This window comes from Dendrobates tinctorius, unplaced genomic scaffold, assembly GCF_039654945.1.
Source record: "Dendrobates tinctorius isolate UK_male_01 unplaced genomic scaffold, ASM3965494v1 ptg000202l, whole genome shotgun sequence".
NCBI lineage: Eukaryota > Metazoa > Chordata > Amphibia > Anura > Dendrobatidae > Dendrobates > Dendrobates tinctorius.
Window position 1 is genome coordinate 6,697,202 of NW_027361869.1, and position 20,700 is coordinate 6,717,901.

Genomic DNA, 20,700 nt, shown 5'->3' on the forward strand with positions numbered 1-20,700 from the left:
ATACATACTACATGCATGCTACATATATACTACATGCATGCTACATACATACTACATACATACTACATGCTACATACATACCACATATATACTACATACATACAATACATTCATACAATACATACATAGACATACAGTACATATAACATAGAGTAACATACTTACCAATACTTGTCACATTGTTCCCCGAAGCCATTGTCTTTCCGGAATAAATATTAACATAACAAACCACAAAAATACTCACCCACGATCCGAAGCAGTCCACGAGTGTGTCCCACGACGATCTTGGGTAGAGAACTGCAGCATCAGATGATGCTGCCGTTCTCTACGGGCTGCAGGAATCCAATGACGGAAGGTAGGTATCCTTCCGCACTGTATTCCTCCGCCACTTAAAAAAAAAAAAGTCCCTAGTCTCACTTTATGCCATTGCTGTGTGGGAAATTCCCACACAGCAATGGCATAAAGTGAGACTAGGGACTTTTTTTTTTTTAAGTGGCGGAGGAATACAGTGCGGAAGGATACCTACCTTCCGTCATTGGATTCCTGCAGCCCGTAGAGAACGGCAGCATCATCTGATGCTGCAGTTCTCTACCCAAGATCGTCGTGGGACACACTCGTGGACTGCTTCGGATCGTGGGTGAGTATTTTTGTGGTTTGTTATGTTAATATTTATTCCGTAGACGACAATGGCTTCGGGGAACAATGTGACAAGTATTGGTAAGTATGTTACTCTATGTTATATGTACTGTATGTCTATGTATGTATTGTATGAATGTATTGTATGTATGTAGTATATATGTGGTATGTATGTAGCATGTAGTATGTATGTAGTATGTATGTAGCATGCATGTAGCATGTAGTATGTATGTAGCATGCATGTAGTATATATGTAGTATGTATGTAGCATGCATGTAGTATATATGTAGCATGTATGTAGTATGTATGTGGTATGTATGTAGCATGTAGTATATATGTAGCATGCATGTAGTATATATGTAGTATGTATGTAGCATGTATGTAGTATATATGTAGTATGTATGTAGTATATATGTAGCATGCATGTAGTATATATGTAGTATGTATGTAGTATATATGTAGCATGCATGTAGTATATATGTAGTATGTATGTAGTATATATGTAGCATGTATGTAGTATGTATGTAGCATGCATGTAGCATGTAGTATGTATGTAGCATGCATGTAGTATATATGTAGTATGTATGTAGCATGCATGTAGTATATATGTAGCATGCATGTAGTATGTATGTGGTATGTATGTAGTATATATGTAGTATGTATGTAGTATATATGTAGCATGTATGTAGTATGTATGTAGCATGCATGTAGCATGTAGTATGTATGTAGCATGCATGTAGTATATATGTAGTATGTATGTAGCATGCATGTAGTATATATGTAGCATGCATGTAGTATATATGTAGTATGTATGTAGTATATATGTAGCATGTATGTAGTATGTATGTAGCATGCATGTAGCATGTAGTATGTATGTAGCATGCATGTAGTATATATGTAGTATGTATGTAGCATGCATGTAGTATATATGTAGCATGCATGTAGTATGTATGTAGTATATATGTAGCATGTATGTAGTATGTATGTAGCATGCATGTAGCATGTAGTATGTATGTAGCATGCATGTAGTATATATGTAGTATGTATGTAGCATGCATGTAGTATATATGTAGCATGCATGTAGTATATATGTAGTATGTATGTAGTATATATGTAGCATGTATGTAGTATGTATGTAGTATATATGTAGCATGTATGTAGTATGTAGCATGCATGTAGTATATATGTAGTATGTATGTAGCATGCATGTAGTATATATGTAGCATGCATGTAGTATATATGTAGTATGTATGTTGCATGTAGTATGAATGTAGCATGTATGTAGTATGTAGTATGAATGTAGCATGTAATTTTTTTTTTTTTTTTTTTACATTCAACACATTAGCCGGATGATGGGACTACTACTGTCCCATCATTGGCTAATGTGTCAATCACTGTCATGGTAGCAGGCATCGCCCGATGGGACTTGTAGTCCCATCGGACGATGCCTGCACAGACCCCCGGAGCCTGCACAGACCACCGGCAGGCCGGCACAGCCCCCCGGCAGGCCGGCACAGCCCCCCGGCAGGCCGGCACAGCCCCCCGGCAGGCCGGCACAGACCACCGGCAGGCCGGCACAGACCACCGGAGCCTGCACAGACCCCCTGGCAGGCCGGCACAGACCCCCTGGCAGGCCGGCACAGCCCCCCGGCAGGCCGGCACAGCCCCCCGGCAGGCCGGCACAGCCCCCCGGAGCCTGCACAGACCACCGGCAGGCCGGCACAGACCACCGGAGCCTGCACAGACCCCCTGGCAGGCCGGCACAGCCCCCCGAAAGGCCCGTACAGACCCCAGAGAGGCTGTACAAGGGCAGGAAAGGGTTTTTCTTATTCCGATACCGGAAGTCCCATAGACTTGAATGGGACTTCCGGTATCGGAATCGGCGATACCGATACTTTTTTTAAAGATCGGCCGATACCATCCGATACGATACTTTGAAGTATCGGATGGTATCGCTCAACTCTAATTGTGAGTCTTGTCCTGACTGCCAAGCCTCTGCACCTAAGCCCCGGTTCTGTAGCCCTTTGGTATCCCTACCTATTATTGAAGTCCCGTTTGAGAGGATTGGGATGGATTTAGTTGGGCCCCTTCCACGGTCTGCACGTGGACACCAACATATCCTGGTCATCTTGGATTATGCCACTCGTTACCCGGAGGCCATCCCTTTGCGTAACACGGCCACCAAGACGATTGCCAAGGAACTGGTGCATGTGTTTAGTCGGGTCGGTATACCAAAACAGATACTCACCGACCAGGGGACCCCTTTTATGTCCAGGATAATGAAGGAGCTCTGCCGATTGTTACAAATCGAACCGTTACGCACATCCGTGTATCACCCTCAAACAGACGGGTTGGTTGAACGGTTCAATAAAACTCTGACGCAGATGCTAAGAAAGGTGATAGACAAGGATTGGAAGAACTGGGACTATTTACTTCCGTATTTGCTTTTTTCCATCAGGGAAGTACCCCAGTGTTCCACAGGATTCTCGCCTTTCGAGTTATTGTACGCCCGACGTCCTCGCGGACTGTTAGACGTTGCAAATGAAACCTGGGAGTCTCAGGTCACTCCATTTAAAACAGTGATAGATCACGTCACACAAATGCAGGACCGTATTGCGGCTGTTATGCCTATCGTCAAAGAACACATGATACAGGCTCAAGGAGCCCAAAAAAGAATCTATGATAGGGGCGCCAAGATCCGTACGTTTGCACCCGGAGATAGGGTGTTGATCCTGGTCCCCACGGTGGACAGTAAGTTCCTGGCAAAGTGGCAGGGCCCCTTTGAGATCAAGAAAAGAGTTGGTGAAGTAAACTACAAAGTATACCAGGCAGGTAAACGGAAACCTGAACAGATTTATCATGTAAATCTGATAAAGCCCTGGAAGGATCGGTCTGCCTTGTCAGCGGAGCTGGCCTGTCCTGTCTGCCCGCATACCGTGCCGGAGGTACGGGTTGCAGAGACTCTCTCGGAGCGGCAAAAGACTGAGGTCAGGCAGTTTCTACTTCACAACCAAAAGTTTTTCTCAGAAAAACCCGGGCAGACTATGCTAATGAAACATGACATCGTAACGGAACCTGGTGTCACAGTTCACGTAAAGCCCTACCGAATCCCGGAAGCGCGCCGTGAAGCCGTTTCCCGAGAAGTGAAGGCAATGTTAGAGTTAGGAGTCATTGAGGAATTGCACAGTGCGTGGTCCAGCCCGATTGTGCTAATTCCTAAACCGGACGGCACCATCCGGTTCTGCAATGACTTCAGGAAACTGAATGCGGTCTCAAAATTTGATGCCTATCCTATGCCCCGGGTCGACGAGTTAATAGATCGGTTAGGAAAAGCCCGGTATATAACGACCCTAGATCTAACAAAGGGGTATTGGCAGATCCCTCTGGCTGAGGCTGCCAGAGAAAAGACAGCATTTGCCACGCCGGAAGGTTTATTTCAGTATGTGTATATGCCGTTTGGACTGCACGGGGCACCGGCGACCTTCCAGAGACTGATGGATCGAGTCTTGAGGCCACATAGGCGGTACGCTTCGGCCTATTTGGATGACATTGTCATTTACAGCTTGGACTGGGAGACTCATCTCCAGAAAGTACAAGCTGTGATTGACGACCTGTGGGAGGCAGGTCTAACCGCGAACCCCAAGAAATGTCACATCAGGCTAGAAGAAGCCCGGTATTTGGGGTATGTAATTGGGAGGGGTGTTGTTAAACCCCAGGTTGATAAGATTCAGGCGGTTCAGGACTGGCCACAACCTGTCAACAAGAAGCAGGTGCAAGCCTTCCTGGGGATCGCCGGCTATTATCGCCGGTTCATACCCAATTTTGCAGCCATCGCTACCCCCCTGACGGATCTTACAAAAGGGAAAGACTCCGTCATGATTAAATGGAGTTTAGCGGCTGAAGAAGCCTTCCATAGCCTAAAACGGTCACTTTGCTCTCAGCCCGTACTGGTGACTCCGGACTTCCGCAGCGAGTTTGTGGTACAAACGGATGCCTCTGATACCGGTATCGGGGCCGTACTCTCACAAGTGAGGGACGGAGTGGAACACCCAGTCCTCTATCTCAGCAGGAAGCTGAATAAACATGAGCAAAGGTATGCAGTCGTAGAAAAAGAGTGCCTCGCCATTAAGTGGGCTCTAGAGGCCCTCAAATATTACCTGGTGGGCCAAAAGTTCAGGCTGATCACTGACCATGCCCCTCTCAAGTGGATGCACTTGAACAAGGAACGGAATAGCCGGGTGACCAGGTGGTTCCTTGCCCTGCAGGCCTAAACTTTTACGGTGGAGCACCGCCCAGGGGTACAGATGGGGAATGCAGATGCCCTGTCCCGAGTGCACTGTTTGGCGGGTATCATTGCTCGACCAGAGTGGTCTGAGCAGAGGGGGGGGATATGTGAGAATCATGTGGGAATAGTGGATGAGGGCAGGTATATCTCGCCCAGATTCCTTTCCTATGTGGCCTAGTCTGGTCAGTATCGCACCTGCTTGCTAATGAATAATGGGAGGTGGATATAAAAGGATGCAAGGTGGTTGTGTGAGTGTCTCAGCCTGGGAACACAGAGAGCCTGTCTGTGTGAGAGACACACGTGAGTGGAAGCAGTGCCCACTGCAACTGTGGTTTGGCTGGACGGGAGAAGCCCGCCAGTTGGTAGTTAGGTTGTTCATTGCTTAGTTAGTGCCGGACAGGCAAGGATTTGTTTTATGTTTTATTTCCTTTTGCATTGCTTTCACCATTAATAAACCTGACCCAGGGTCAGTTATACACGAATCCCAGCTCTGCGCCTGAGTTTCATGCTGAATGCACGTGACCTTTGACCCCAGCAAAGGCGATCCCGGAGTGTTTTATCACATTGTGGTGGAGGATGCGGGCATCACGCTGCAAGCATGAGCATGGAGGACGTGGTGAAAGCGCTGGTACAGTCCACCGCCGTCCAGCAAGAAGCTAATCGGGTGATGATGGCCCAGCTGAAGGAGTTGGTGGACATGACAGTTACCGATCGTTCGCTTCTCCAGCAGGTGGCGCAGCGCTTGGCAAGCTTACCTGAGCTTAACCTGGAAGCCGAGTCGAGAGTGATTCACGTGAGTCGGTACTGGCAGAAAATGACGACCGAAGATGATGTCGAGGCATACCTGATCACGTTTGAACGGACGGCGGTGAGAGAAAAATGGCCGAAGGCACGATGGGCCGGCCTGATTGCCCCGTTTCTTTCCGGTGAGGCCCAAAAGGCTTATTATGACTTAGAGCCTGAAGCTGCGCAGGACTTTGACAAACTGAAAGCCGAGATCTTGGCCCGGCTGGGAGTGACGACCGCTGTCCGTGCACAGAGAGTGCATCAATGGACTTATCAGCCGGATAAACCACCGCGGTCACAGATGTTCGACCTGATCCACGTGACGAAGAAGTGGCTACAACCCGAGGTGCTGACAGCGCCAGAGATAATCCAGAGAGTTGTCATGGACAAGTACCTGAGAGCTCTACCGCCAGCCCTGAGGAAGTGGGTAAGCCATGGAAATCCTACGGCGGCAGATCAACTGGTGGATCTGGTTGAACGTTACTCCGTGGTGGAAGGACTCCGAGACGACGCTACCCCACCTCGTTCTTCATCATCTCCACGTGGAACCGGTAAGACTGTTCCAGGGAGTAGGGGAGATGGAAAAATCCCTAAGACAGTGGGGGAGGAAAACGGGACTGCCCGCACTGCGAGGCCGAGAGTAACGAACTATGGTCTAAGCAAGGGGCCCGTTAGGTGTTTCCGCTGCCAAGAGATGGGACATATTGCTGCGAACTGTCCGCTCACTACTGATCCCATGCAGTGCGACGTCACAGACTCTAAAAACCGCATGTCTATGGTTGCACGGGTAGTGAGTGTGAATGCCGGTCAAAAGGATGTGGAAAAACACTTGTGTGATTTAACTGTTGATGGCAAAAATGTGGTGGCATTGTTAGACTCGGGAAGTGTGGTGACTCTGGTGAAGGCCAGTCTGGTGTCAGCCCCGACTGGACCATCAGACAAATTTTCTGTAACATGTGTGCATGGAGACACCTGTTCGTACCTCACCACAGTCATATGCATTACTACTTCCTATGGGTCTGTGCAACATAAAGTGGGACTCGTCCCGGCGTTATTGCATGATGTTATCCTGGGCCGGGATTTTCCCCACTTCTGGCAATTGTGGGAGAATCAGTTGATACCCCAGGGTAATAGTGTACATGATTCTTCTCCCAGGGCGCGTGTGGGTCCCGAACCCCTGGAAGAGGTCTCCCCGGAAGACTCTGGGGAAGAGTCTGCGGGAAATGACCTGCCGTTCCCGTTTTCAGTCATGGCGGGTGATACGGAGGAGACCGGGGAAGAGGAGGAGGCCGACTGCCGTCCACCTCCCCGTTTGCCGGATTTAGAAGTTCAGAAAGATGACTTCCAAAGCGAGCAAATAAAGGATCCTACCCTTTCTCAGGCTAGGACAAATGTAAAAGTGATAAATGGGGTACCCGTAGAACCTGGCTCTAGGCTGGCATATCCTTACATGGTTCTGGAGAATGATTTACTCTATCAGATAGAGAAAAAGGGGGAAGATACGGTGCAACTATTAGTCGTGCCAAAACCCTACAAGCGGCAGGTGCTGGACCTGGCCCACGGACTTGTGATGGGAGGTCACCTGGGAGTCCAGAAAACCACCGAAAGGATATTACACTGTTTTGTTTGGCCAGGCATGCATCACGATATTCGTGTATATTGTGAGTCTTGTCCTGACTGCCAAGCCTCTGCACCTAAGCCCCGGTTCTGTAGCCCTTTGGTATCCCTACCTATTATTGAAGTCCCGTTTGAGAGGATTGGGATGGATTTAGTTGGGCCCCTTCCACGGTCTGCACGTGGACACCAACATATCCTGGTCATCTTGGATTATGCCACTCGTTACCCGGAGGCCATCCCTTTGCGTAACACGGCCACCAAGACGATTGCCAAGGAACTGGTGCATGTGTTTAGTCGGGTCGGTATACCAAAACAGATACTCACCGACCAGGGGACCCCCTTTATGTCCAGGATAATGAAGGAGCTCTGCCGATTGTTACAAATCGAACCGTTACGCACATCCGTGTATCACCCTCAAACAGACGGGTTGGTTGAACGGTTCAATAAAACTCTGACGCAGATGCTAAGAAAGGTGATAGACAAGGATTGGAAGAACTGGGACTATTTACTTCCGTATTTGCTTTTTTCCATCAGGGAAGTACCCCAGTGTTCCACAGGATTCTCGCCTTTCGAGTTATTGTACGCCCGACGTCCTTGCGGACTGTTAGACGTTGCAAATGAAACCTGGGAGTCTCAGGTCACTCCATTTAAAACAGTGATAGATCACGTCACACAAATGCAGGACCGTATTGCGGCTGTTATGCCTATCGTCAAAGAACACATGATACAGGCTCAAGGAGCCCAAAAAAGAATCTATGATAGGGGCGCCAAGATCCGTACGTTTGCACCCGGAGATAGGGTGTTGATCCTGGTCCCCACGGTGGACAGTAAGTTCCTGGCAAAGTGGCAGGGCCCCTTTGAGATCAAGAAAAGAGTTGGTGAAGTAAACTACAAAGTATACCAGGCAGGTAAACGGAAACCTGAACAGATTTATCATGTAAATCTGATAAAGCCCTGGAAGGATCGGTCTGCCTTGTCAGCGGAGCTGGCCCGTCCTGTCTGCCCGCATACCATGCCGGAGGTACGGGTTGCAGAGACTCTCTCGGAGCGGCAAAAGACTGAGGTCAGGCAGTTTCTACTTCACAACCAAAAGTTTTTCTCAGAAAAACCCGGGCAGACTATGCTAATGAAACATGACATCGTAACGGAACCTGGTGTCACAGTTCACGTAAAGCCCTACCGAATCCCGGAAGCGCGCCGTGAAGCCGTTTCCCGAGAAGTGAAGGCAATGTTAGAGTTAGGAGTCATTGAGGAATTGCACAGTGCGTGGTCCAGCCCGATTGTGCTAATTCCTAAACCGGACGGCACCATCCGGTTCTGCAATGACTTCAGGAAACTGAATGCGGTCTCAAAATTTGATGCCTATCCTATGCCCCGGGTCGACGAGTTAATAGATCGGTTAGGAAAAGCCCGGTATATAACGACCCTAGATCTAACAAAGGGGTATTGGCAGATCCCTCTGGCTGAGGCTGCCAGAGAAAAGACGGCATTTGCCACGCCGGAAGGTTTATTTCAGTATGTGTATATGCCGTTTGGACTGCACGGGGCACCGGCGACCTTCCAGAGACTGATGGATCGAGTCTTGAGGCCACATAGGCGGTACGCTTCAGCCTATTTGGATGACATTGTCATTTACAGCTTGGACTGGGAGACTCATCTCCAGAAAGTACAAGCTGTGATTGACGACCTGTGGGAGGCAGGTCTAACCGCGAACCCCAAGAAATGTCACATCAGGCTAGAAGAAGCCCGGTATTTGGGGTATGTAATTGGGAGGGGTGTTGTTAAACCCCAGGTTGATAAGATTCAGGCGGTTCAGGACTGGCCACAACCTGTCAACAAGAAGCAGGTGCAAGCCTTCCTGGGGATCGCCGGCTATTATCGCCGGTTCATACCCAATTTTGCAGCCATCGCTACCCCCCTGACGGATCTTACAAAAGGGAAAGACTCCGTCATGATTAAATGGAGTTTAGCGGCTGAAGAAGCCTTCCATAGCCTAAAACGGTCACTTTGCTCTCAGCCCGTACTGGTGACTCCGGACTTCCGCAGCGAGTTTGTGGTACAAACGGATGCCTCTGATACCGGTATCGGGGCCGTACTCTCACAAGTGAGGGACGGAGTGGAACACCCAGTCCTCTATCTCAGCAGGAAGCTGAATAAACATGAGCAAAGGTATGCAGTCGTAGAAAAAGAGTGCCTCGCCATTAAGTGGGCTCTAGAGGCCCTCAAATATTACCTGGTGGGCCAAAAGTTCAGGCTGATCACTGACCATGCCCCTCTCAAGTGGATGCACTTGAACAAGGAACGGAATAGCCGGGTGACCAGGTGGTTCCTTGCCCTGCAGGCCTAAACTTTTACGGTGGAGCACCGCCCAGGGGTACAGATGGGGAATGCAGATGCCCTGTCCCGAGTGCACTGTTTGGCGGGTGTCATTGCTCGACCAAAGTGGTCTGAGCAGAGGGGGGGGATATGTGAGAATCATGTGGGAATAGTGGATGAGGGCAGGTATATCTCGCCCAGATTCCTTTCCTATGTGGCCTAGTCTGGTCAGTATCGCACCTGCTTGCTAATGAATAATGGGAGGTGGATATAAAAGGATGCAAGGTGGTTGTGTGAGTGTCTCAGCCTGGGAACACAGAGAGCCTGTCTGTGTGAGAGACACACGTGAGTGGAAGCAGTGCCCACTGCAACTGTGGTTTGGCTGGACGGGAGAAGCCCACCAGTTGGTAGTTAGGTTGTTCATTGTTTAGTTAGTGCCGGACAGGCAAGGATTTGTTTTATGTTTTATTTCCTTTTGCATTGCTTTCACCGTTAATAAACCTGACCCAGTGTCAGTTATACACGAATCCCAGCTCTGCGCCTGAGTTTCATGCTGAACGCACGTGACCTTTGACCCCAGCAAAGGCGATCCCGGAGTGTTTTATCACAGAACGTATTGTATGTAGTATGTATGTTGCATGCATGTAGTATATATGTATTATATATGTAGTGTGCATGTTGCATGCATGTGGTATATATAGTATGTATGTTGCACGCATGTAGTATATATGTATGCTGCATGCATGTAGTATATATGTGGTATATATGTAGTATGCATGTTGCATGCATGTACTATATATGTGGTATATATGTAGTATGCATGTAGTATATATGTGGTATATATGTATGTTGCATGCATGTAGTATATATGCATGTTGCATGCATGTAGTATATATGTGGTATATATGTAGTATGCATGTAGTATATATGTGGTATATATGTATGTTGCATGCATGTAGTATATATGTATGTGCATGCATGTAGTATATATGTGGTATATACGTAGTATGCATGTTGCATGCATGTAGTATATATGTGGAATATATGTATGTTGCATGCATGTAATATACTGTATATGTAGTATGTATGTATGTTGCATGCATGTAGTATATATGTGGTATATATGTAGTATGCATGTTGCATGCATGTAGTATATATGTGGTATACATGTATGTTGCATGCATGTAGTGTATATGTATGTTGCATGCATGTAGTATATATGTGGTATATATGTAGTATGCATGTTGCATGCATGTAGTATATATTTAGTATATATATGGTAAATATGGTATATAAGTAGTATGCATATTGCATGCATGTAGTATATATGTGGTATATATGTAGTATGCACGTTGCATGCATGTGGTATATATGTATGTTGCATGCATGTAGTATATATGTATGTTGCATGCATGTAGAATATATGTGGTATATATGTAGTATGCATGTTGCATGCATCTAGTATATATGTGGTATATATGTATGTTGCATGCATGTAGTATATATGTATGTTGCAAGCATGTAGTATATATGTGGTATATATGTATGTTGCATGCATGTGGTATATATGTAGTATGTATGTTGCATGCATGTAGTATATATGTAGTATGTATGTCGCATGTAGTATATATGTTGTATATATGTATGTTGCATGCATGTAGTATATATGTTGTATATATGTATGTTGCATGCATGTGGTATATATGTAGTATGCATGTAGTATATATGTGGTATATATGTATTATGCATGTTGCATGCATGTGGTACATATGAGGTATGTATGTATGTATGTTGCATGCATGTAGTATATATGTAGTATGCATGTTGCATGTAGTATATATGTAGTATATATGTATGATGCATGTAGTATATATGTGGTATATATGTAGTATGTATGTTGCATGCATGTGGTATATATGTAGTATGTATGTTGCATGCATGTAGTATATATGTAGTATACATGTATGTTGCATGCATGTAGTATATATGTGGTATATATGTAGAATGCATGTTGCATGCATGTAGTATATATGTATGTTGCATGCATGTAGAATATATGTGGTATATATGTAGTATGCATGTTGCATGCATCTAGTATATATGTGGTATATATGTATGTTGCATGCATGTAGTATATATGTATGTTGCAAGCATGTAGTATATATGTGGTATATATGTATGTTGCATGCATGTGGTATATATGTAGTATGTATGTTGCATGCATGTAGTATATATGTAGTATGTATGTCGCATGTAGTATATATGTTGTATATATGTATGTTGCATGCATGTAGTATATATGTTGTATATATGTATGTTGCATGCATGTGGTATATATGTAGTATGCATGTAGTATATATGTGGTATATATGTATTATGCATGTTGCATGCATGTGGTACATATGAGGTATGTATGTATGTATGTTGCATGCATGTAGTATATATGTAGTATGCATGTTGCATGTAGTATATATGTAGTATATATGTATGATGCATGTAGTATATATGTGGTATATATGTAGTATGTATGTTGCATGCATGTGGTATATATGTAGTATGTATGTTGCATGCATGTAGTATATATGTAGTATACATGTATGTTGCATGCATGTAGTATATATGTGGTATATATGTAGAATGCATGTTGCATGCATGTAGTATATATGTAGTATGTATGTAGCATGTAGTATGTATGTAGTATGTTTTTTTGTTGTTTTTTTTTTACATTCAACACATTAGCCGGATGATGGGACCACTACTGTCCCATCATTGGCTAATGTGTAAATCACTGTCATGGTAGTAGGCATCGCCCGATGGGCAGGCCGGTACAGACCTCCGGCAGTCCGCACAGACCCCCGGACAGTCGGTACCGTTAATAAACCTGACCCAGTGTCAGTTATACACGAATCCCAGCTCTGCGCCTGAGTTTCATGCTGAACGCACGTGACCTTTGACCCCAGCAAAGGCGATCCCGGAGTGTTTTATCACAGAACGTATTGTATGTAGTATGTATGTTGCATGCATGTAGTATATATGTATTATATATGTAGTGTGCATGTTGCATGCATGTGGTATATATGTATGCTGCATGCATGTAGTATATATGTGGTATATATGTAGTATGCATGTACTATATATGTGGTATATATGTATGTTGCATGCATGTAGTATATATGTAGTATGCATGTTGCATGCATGTAGTATATATGTGGTATATATGTAGTATGCATGTAGTATATATGTGGTATATATGTATGTTGCATGCATGTAGTATATATGTGGTATATACGTAGTATGCATGTTGCATGCATGTAGTATATATGTGGAATATATGTATGTTGCACGCATGTAATATATATGTAGTATGTATGTATGTTGCATGCATGTAGTATATATGTGGTATATATGTAGTATGCATGTTGCATGCATGTAGTATATATGTGGTATACATGTATGTTGCATGCATGTAGTGTATATGTATGTTGCATGCATGTAGTATATATGTGGTATATATGTAGTATGCATGTTGCATGCATGTAGTATATATTTAGTATATATATGGTATATATGTAGTATGCATATTGCATGCATGTAGTATATATGTGGTATATATGTAGTATGCACGTTGCATGCATGTGGTATATATGTATGTTGCATGCATGTAGTATATATGTATGTTGCATGCATGTAGTATATATGTGGTATATATATAGTATGCATGTTGCATGCATCTAGTATATATGTGGTATATATGTATGTTGCATGCATGCAGTATATATGTATGTTGCAAGCATGTAGTATATATGTGGTATATATGTAGTATGCATGTTGCATGCATATAGTATATATGTGGTATATATGTATGTTGCATGCATGTGGTATATATGTAGTATGTATGTTGCATGCATGTAGTATATGTAGTATGTATGTCGCATGTAGTATATATGTTGTATATATGTATGTTGCATGCATGTGGTATATATGTAGTATGCATGTAGTATATATGTGGTATATATGTAGTATGCATGTTGCATGCATGTGGTACATATGAGGTATGTATGTATGTATGTTGCATGCATGTAGTATATATGTAGTATGCATGTTGCATGTAGTATATATGTAGTATATATGTATGATGCATGTAGTATATATGTAGTATGCATGTTGCATGCGTGTGGTATATATGTAGTATGTATGTATGTTGCATGCATGTAGTATATATGTAGTATACATGTATGTTGCATGCATGTAGTATATATGTGGTATATACGTAGAATGCATGTTGCCTGCATGTAGTATATATGTAGTATGTATGTAGCATGTAGCATGTATGTAGTATGTATGTAGCATGTAGTATGTATGTAGTATGTTTTTTTGTTGTTTTTATTTTACATTCAACACATTAGCCGGATGATGGGACCACTACTGTCCCATCATTGGCTAATGTGTAAATCACTGTCATGGTAGTAGGCATCGCCCGATGGGCAGGCCGGTACAGACCTCCGGCAGTCCGCACAGACCCCCGGACAGTCGGTACAGACCCCCGGCAGCCGGCACAGGCCCCCGGCAGGCCGGCACAGGCCCCCGGCAGCCGGCGCAGGCCCCCGGCAGGCCGGCACCGACCCCTGGCAGTCCGCACAGACCCCCGGACAGTCGGCACAGCCCCCCGGCAGGCCGGCACAGACCCCCGGCATGCCGCACAGACTCCCGGCAGGCCGGCACAGACCCCCGGCAGGCCGGCACAGACCCCCGGCATGCCGCACAGACTCCCGGCAGGCCGGCACAGACCCCCGGAAGGCCCGTACACCCCCCGAGAGGCTGTACAAGGACAGAAAAGGGTTTTTCTTATTCCGATACCGGAAGTCCCATAGACTTGAATGGGACTTCCGGTATTGGAATCGGCGATACCCGATACTTTTTTCGTATCGGGCCGATACCATCCGATCCGATATTTTAGGGTATCGGATGGTATCTCTCAATACTAATCATGATCCAAGGAATAAAGCTTGTGTTCGTTCAAGGAATATTTCACATAGCGGAGACAGGATTGGGTTCGGAGAGAAGAACCATTGGAATTACACAGGTTGGAATCAAAGTCAACATTAAGGTCACCCCCAATTATTGAGTGTGCATTCAGCAAAGTACGGTAGATATTACCTGATCCATCTCCATTACTGAGAGAATACAAAAGCTTGCATGGTATGGAGCATGATATTAAAATGTTAGTATCTATGGTTTTAGGATCTTGAATATGGATATTAAATATAGAGAACAACATTGTCAAATAATTTTAAAAGCTAATATGAGCACTGGGGTGTTTACAAGCCTCTTGTGAGTCATATTTATTTTACAATAAAATGATAATAATCATTTTTATTTCTTCAGCGCCAATGTATTCGGCAGCACTTTACAATTCAGTGGGGACATGTACAGAAAAAAATCAGACATTACAGAGAAATACATAAATCGACATATATCAAGAGGAGTGAGGGCCTTTTTCACAATCTTACAATCTAACATCTATTATGTGTAGCTCTGCCCAGATCTATTCAGTCTGTGACCTCAATTTACAATTTATATAAGGGCTGTAAAATATGTATAATTTCTGTACATATCATCAACTATTCATAGATTACTGACATGGTGTAGAGCAGTGTACATAGAATATGTTTAGTGCCTGTTTACATTCACAGTGTAAGAACCTTATTACAACCATTATTAGTTCACTGCCCGCATCCTCCACCAAGTACTTAGGAGTGACGTAGCATCACAGGGAGCTGGTTCCCGCAGTATACAATGGAGTTTGGCGTCCTGAATGGTAAATTATTAGCTGGGAATGGGAGTGATTAGCACTATCTCAGCCATGTGTTAGGGCTACAGTTTGGTGCAATATACCTTAACACCCTCACATATCATAGATATCTCTGATAGCTTTATAGAATATTTACACTGAGCAGTTGTTTTGTCAAATAAAAAATGGTCTTATTTTCTTCTTTTCAACAATTCAAAATGACATATTTCGTAATGAAAAATAGATTTAAATATAGGATGGAAACCTCACTGAACATCTCAACCCTTCAAGCTTAACAACACAGTTGATAGTGTAATATTAAGAAGATCATCCTAAAATTAAAAAGATAATTTAAAAAAAAAAAGTATTTCCACTTTCCAATTTTTCACTGCTTTAGCTCAGCTGCTGCAAAGTATTCTACCAGGACCAGAAGTGGTGATATCTGATCCATCAGTCAATCCACTCACTGGACTCCTGAGCATAGAAAGTGCATGGATTTTCATTATCAAAAAACCGGTCTCCTTAAAGGAGTTTTTCACAATTTTTTGTAAAAAACTGGAAACATTAAAAAAAGTGTTCATTTCTGCTCCATCAGTTACCTGACCCTGAATATAATCAGTGGTGTCCGCCGGTCGGAGACTGAATGGACGGGATGTTACCACTTCCCATCATGTCAGAGGCCACTGGAGCAGTGGATGGATTGGAGTGTTGAGTACGAGGAGTTCTGGAAAACCTTTTTATCACTCTCAATCTACTTCTTCCAAAAAAATTAAGAAGTTCACTCCTTGCTTGCTTTATTACTAAAACATATACCACTGGATTTAGGAAAGTATTTGTAGCCGCTATGGTGAAAAAAAGCGGCAAAATGGCAGATAGTTTATACATCAAAATCATCTTTAGAGTGGAAACAGACACCAAGAAAGCGATATAGGTTAAAACATATGGCGTTCTGGCAAAGAAAAAGCTCATGATGGCAAATATCACCAATCTGTAGATGCTGGATGATGTCGCCATCATGGAGTTTTTCACATGGAAAGCGATGATGATATTGGAGGATACAATCACGCACAGCGGGATGCAATAACCCACCAATGCGAGCGGCACTACGAGACGTTCTGTTGAAAAGGTCATTTCCCTCCATTCTGCGACTAATTTCCTTCGCTCAGAAGTTTCAAGGTCTGAGATATTTTCACACATTTCTAGTGAATCATCGAGTGACTCATTTTCGGATCTGTAACTTAGTTCATATGCAACAAGGGAAGTGTCGTAGTAAGACAGGGTGCATTGGTTTCCTTCATAAACATCACTATAGATGATGGCAGGAATACTACATAGGGCCGATGATACCCAGATGACTGTGCACATAAGGCAGCAAAATTTCTGCGAATGAAAACTCCGGTGCCATATTGGTTTAGCCACAGACAAGGCGCGATCAATATTCAGCACGGTGAGGATGTAAATACTAGCATACGTGTTAACAAAGGTAAGGAAGTTGTAAAATTTGCACACGCTGGACCCATATAGCCATTTTCCTCTTATTTCCGACACAGCATGAAATGGTAAAATCAAAATAAAGGTGAAATCTGCCACTGCCAAGTTAAGGAACCAGATTTTATACTTGTTCTTCTTCAATAAGAATCCGGTGACGATGATGACAATAATGTTGGCGAGAAATCCCATGATACAAGTGAATATTGACAGCGTAAAGTTGAAGTACTGGAAAGCGGTTGGATGACTTGTGCTAGGAGATAAGGCTCTTAGTTCTGGAGAAATGTGGATCTCCCAGATCAGATGACACATCTTTTCAAGTATTTTTTGATCCATGGTTAGAAACTGAAGGATAGAAAAAAAAACATTCAAAAGAAAATGCAAACTTTCATTCTCATAAAGAAGCAACTAGAAAAAATATCTGTATTTTTCATGTGCAAGGGGCCGGGGTGCTTATGGACTTTTGCTTTAATAGAATCGGTCATGACTACCACCCCGTGCCACCTTGTTACATCACCATATTGATTTCTGGGTGGTGCTGTTGTTTGGAGGATATGCTGTGACCAGAAACTCTAGGAGGTACAGGCTCTGTCCAGCCTGAGCTACTCGTGTGTCTGGGACTTGTAGTGCTGCCTAGGCTGGCAGGTTGGGTGTGGTTGCCATAAAGCAGGAATAATCACCTCACTGCTGTGGCCAATGGGAAAGCACCACACCCTACTTAAAACCTACTTAAACTCCCAGAAAACTGCTAGGAGTTGCCAGTTATAGTCCATATTTGCTCTGGTGCTCTTATTTTATGCTACTCTTGTTCAACCTGTTGGTTTTGAGATTTCAAACCTCATCCCATTTCTCACTATTCATCTTCCTGGAGATTTTGTCCCTATATATTCCTCCTGGTTCTGACTCAGCTACCTAACTATTTCTGCCAGCCTGCTCCATTAGCCAGCAGCTACTCTGACAACTCAACCCAGGGCCCCTATATAAGTCACTATCCCTGTACGGGGTGAAAGGCTTCCCTGGGAATAGATAGTTGTAGTAGCTAGTGCAAATGGTGTATGTGGAAGCCCTATTTAGAGCTACCAGGCAACCACGGATAGATCCTTGTTATACCTTTTTTATTAAATTGCACCAGTCTGCCACAAATTAAGACATGCACAAAATGTATTCGTGGTCTGTGTTTTAGGTGTAGTTTCAGAAAGGTTTTATTTTTTTGCCAATGCTGGAAAAAATTTTTTAATTATTATGAAAAATTTTACAATTGGAAATATAGAATATATTTGCATACTAAAAATTCACTGCGTTATAGAAAAACATGATTGTGAATAAGATATCATGAAAACACAGTCACAATTTGCAGAAAAAATCCTCACATATATGCAGATTTGAAATCCACATTTTATAAATAATAATAATAATAATAATAATAACAGAATTACTGTGAATTTACAGAAAGAGAAAGATCAAAGCGTTGTGTGCATTCCAAGATTATACTATTTTTAAACTACAGATACTTGTGAAAAAACAAGTTCCTGTGTAGCTATGTAAAAGGAAAATTAAAACGGTTTCAATTCCAGAATACGATAACAAAAAAATGGTGATTTAAAAAAAAATAAATAAATAAAACAATATAATTATTTCTATATCATTATTTGTTTACAATTTGTAATTACTTGATTTCAAATAATAAATAACTCTTTATGTTGAAAAACAGAAAAAAATCATCATATCTGTTCTTTTATATTTTTTTAATTTTACACTATGTAAGTGCGGCACAAATAAAGTGTTAATTTTATGCAGTGGGTCAGTCTGATTAAGGCAATGCTGACTCTATGTAGTGTTTTAATACATTTCTACAAATAGCAAAATGAAATAAAATCATTTGATTTTATGTCGCTATATTCTGTGAGCCACAAATTTACATTTTCCATCAAGGGAGGTCTTGTTTTTTTGTGGTTTTCATTAGTTCCATTTTAGGGTACATCAAGGCTTTTTGATTACTTTTATAGTACATGTTTTTGGTTGTGAAATTAAAGAAAAAAACAGGAATTTTTTCACAACATATATTTGTAAGTAAGTAAAGGGAACGTCACCTCGAAAAACGCTATTTATGTTCATATTAACCCTTTATCTACAGCTAAATAGCATTTTCCAAAGTGACAAGTTCATTTTAAGTAACATTTATGGGTTAAGTTGATTCTGCTGATTAATACGAACATGACAATACCAAATTTATTTATTTGCATCTAAGTAATAAACTAGATACACCACAAAATAGTGTTGTGGACAAACACTATTCATCTTACAAAAAAAAAATCTTCATACCATTTACACCAACAAAATAAATACATATATATATATATATATATTATTGAAAGTGACAGTAGAACAATTAAAAAATATATTAATATATATATATATATATAATTACTTCTCAGTATTTTTCTAGCAAGGACTGTTGAGTTAATCCCTAAAACAGATACTGCATATTTGTTTATATATAAATAGAAGACAAATAATGCAAAATAGAAAGAATGTGCAGAGAATCGCTAGAACCTTGAAGGTACTCTTAAATGCAGTCATGAAAAGCATAAATCGCTATGTTGACACTGGCTCTTATGCCCCTGGATTGCGTCCACAAAATAGCAAGTATAAACTATAACTGGCAAGGACTGAGGGAGGTTTAAATAGAGAGGAGCCCCACTGATGACTCACTCCAGCAGAGAACTTTGGTAATTATATCTGAATTATATGCTCATTAGAAACACAGGTAAACAGGATGGAAGGAGACAAGTCCCAGCATTACTATAGTGGCCCAGCATCAACTGAGGTGTTAGAGCAGCTTAACCTAGTACCAGGGGATAGGCGGAAGGAGCATATTCAGACACTGATGTTGCATGCTTTTTCGTGGTTTGATGCATTCAATCTGAACTACAATGTGCAAATATCAATAAGAACAAGGAAAACCATTGCATGAGCGGGGTGTCCAAACTTTTGCCTTGTACTGTACTTAAGTGTATATATGAGGCAATAGTATAGAAAGCAGCGAATTAGGATTGTGAATGCAACATAATAGATGATAAATGTGCTGAATAGGGTAACTGGGTGAGATGCTACAAAGTACAGTTATCACACCAGAATATATACATATACTTATAAAATACAGTAAATACAATTTAAGTTATTCAAATGATGAACAGTAATAATGATATATACTTACAGCAGATTAACAAATGTCTCGTCGAATCCCAAGCCAATTCTTCACTGTTTTGGCAGAGGATGCAGATATTACGTACAAGCTATGTTCTAAAGGCTAAGCCTTTTTTCCCAGGCAGTCTGCAAGCCGCATCACTGGAAATTATGTCTTAAGTTAACTAGTAAAAAAAAAAAAAAGTAAAACTAAAGTTTTCTCATTGGGGAAGAACTCATTATGTTTTTCCTTGATTGAACTTGGTTCTATTAATAACGACCAGGGGTATTTTTGGTTTTCCATTTTCATTTTTCCCTCCCCTTCTTTCCAGAGCCATAACTTTTTTATTTTTCCATCTATATGGCCATGTGAGGGCTTATTTTTTACGAGTTGTACTTTTAAATTACACCATTGGTTTTACCATGTCGTGTACTCAAAAACGGGAAAAAAGTTCCAAGTGCGGTGAAATTGCCAAAAAAGTGCAATCCCACACTTGTTTCTTGCCTGGCATTTTTGCTAGGTTCACTAGATGCGAAATCTGACCTGCCATTATGATTCTCCACTTCATTATGAGTTAATAGACACCAAACATGT

The 20,700-nt window shown here is 42.4% G+C and overlaps 1 protein-coding gene across 1 annotated transcript; it reads right to left on the bottom strand.

The window, feature by feature from the left end:
- Positions 1–16,006: 16,006 nt before the first annotated feature.
- LOC141056983 (chemerin-like receptor 1) lies at positions 16,007–20,202 on the bottom strand. The gene is made up of 2 exons (XM_073553459.1): positions 20,137–20,202; positions 16,007–17,264 (listed from the first exon to the last, which is right to left on the bottom strand). Exon 2 carries the CDS (start codon positions 17,253–17,255, stop codon positions 16,047–16,049), a length of 1,209 nt encoding a protein of 402 aa, XP_073409560.1. The 5' UTR covers positions 17,256–17,264; positions 20,137–20,202; the 3' UTR covers positions 16,007–16,046.
- Positions 20,203–20,700: the final 498 nt, after the last annotated feature.

Bases quoted from the DNA above. Each gene is read 5' to 3' on its own strand.
- LOC141056983 (XM_073553459.1), bottom strand. From the start codon at position 17,255: ATGGATCAAAAAATACTTGAAAAGATGTGTCATCTGATCTGGGAGATC.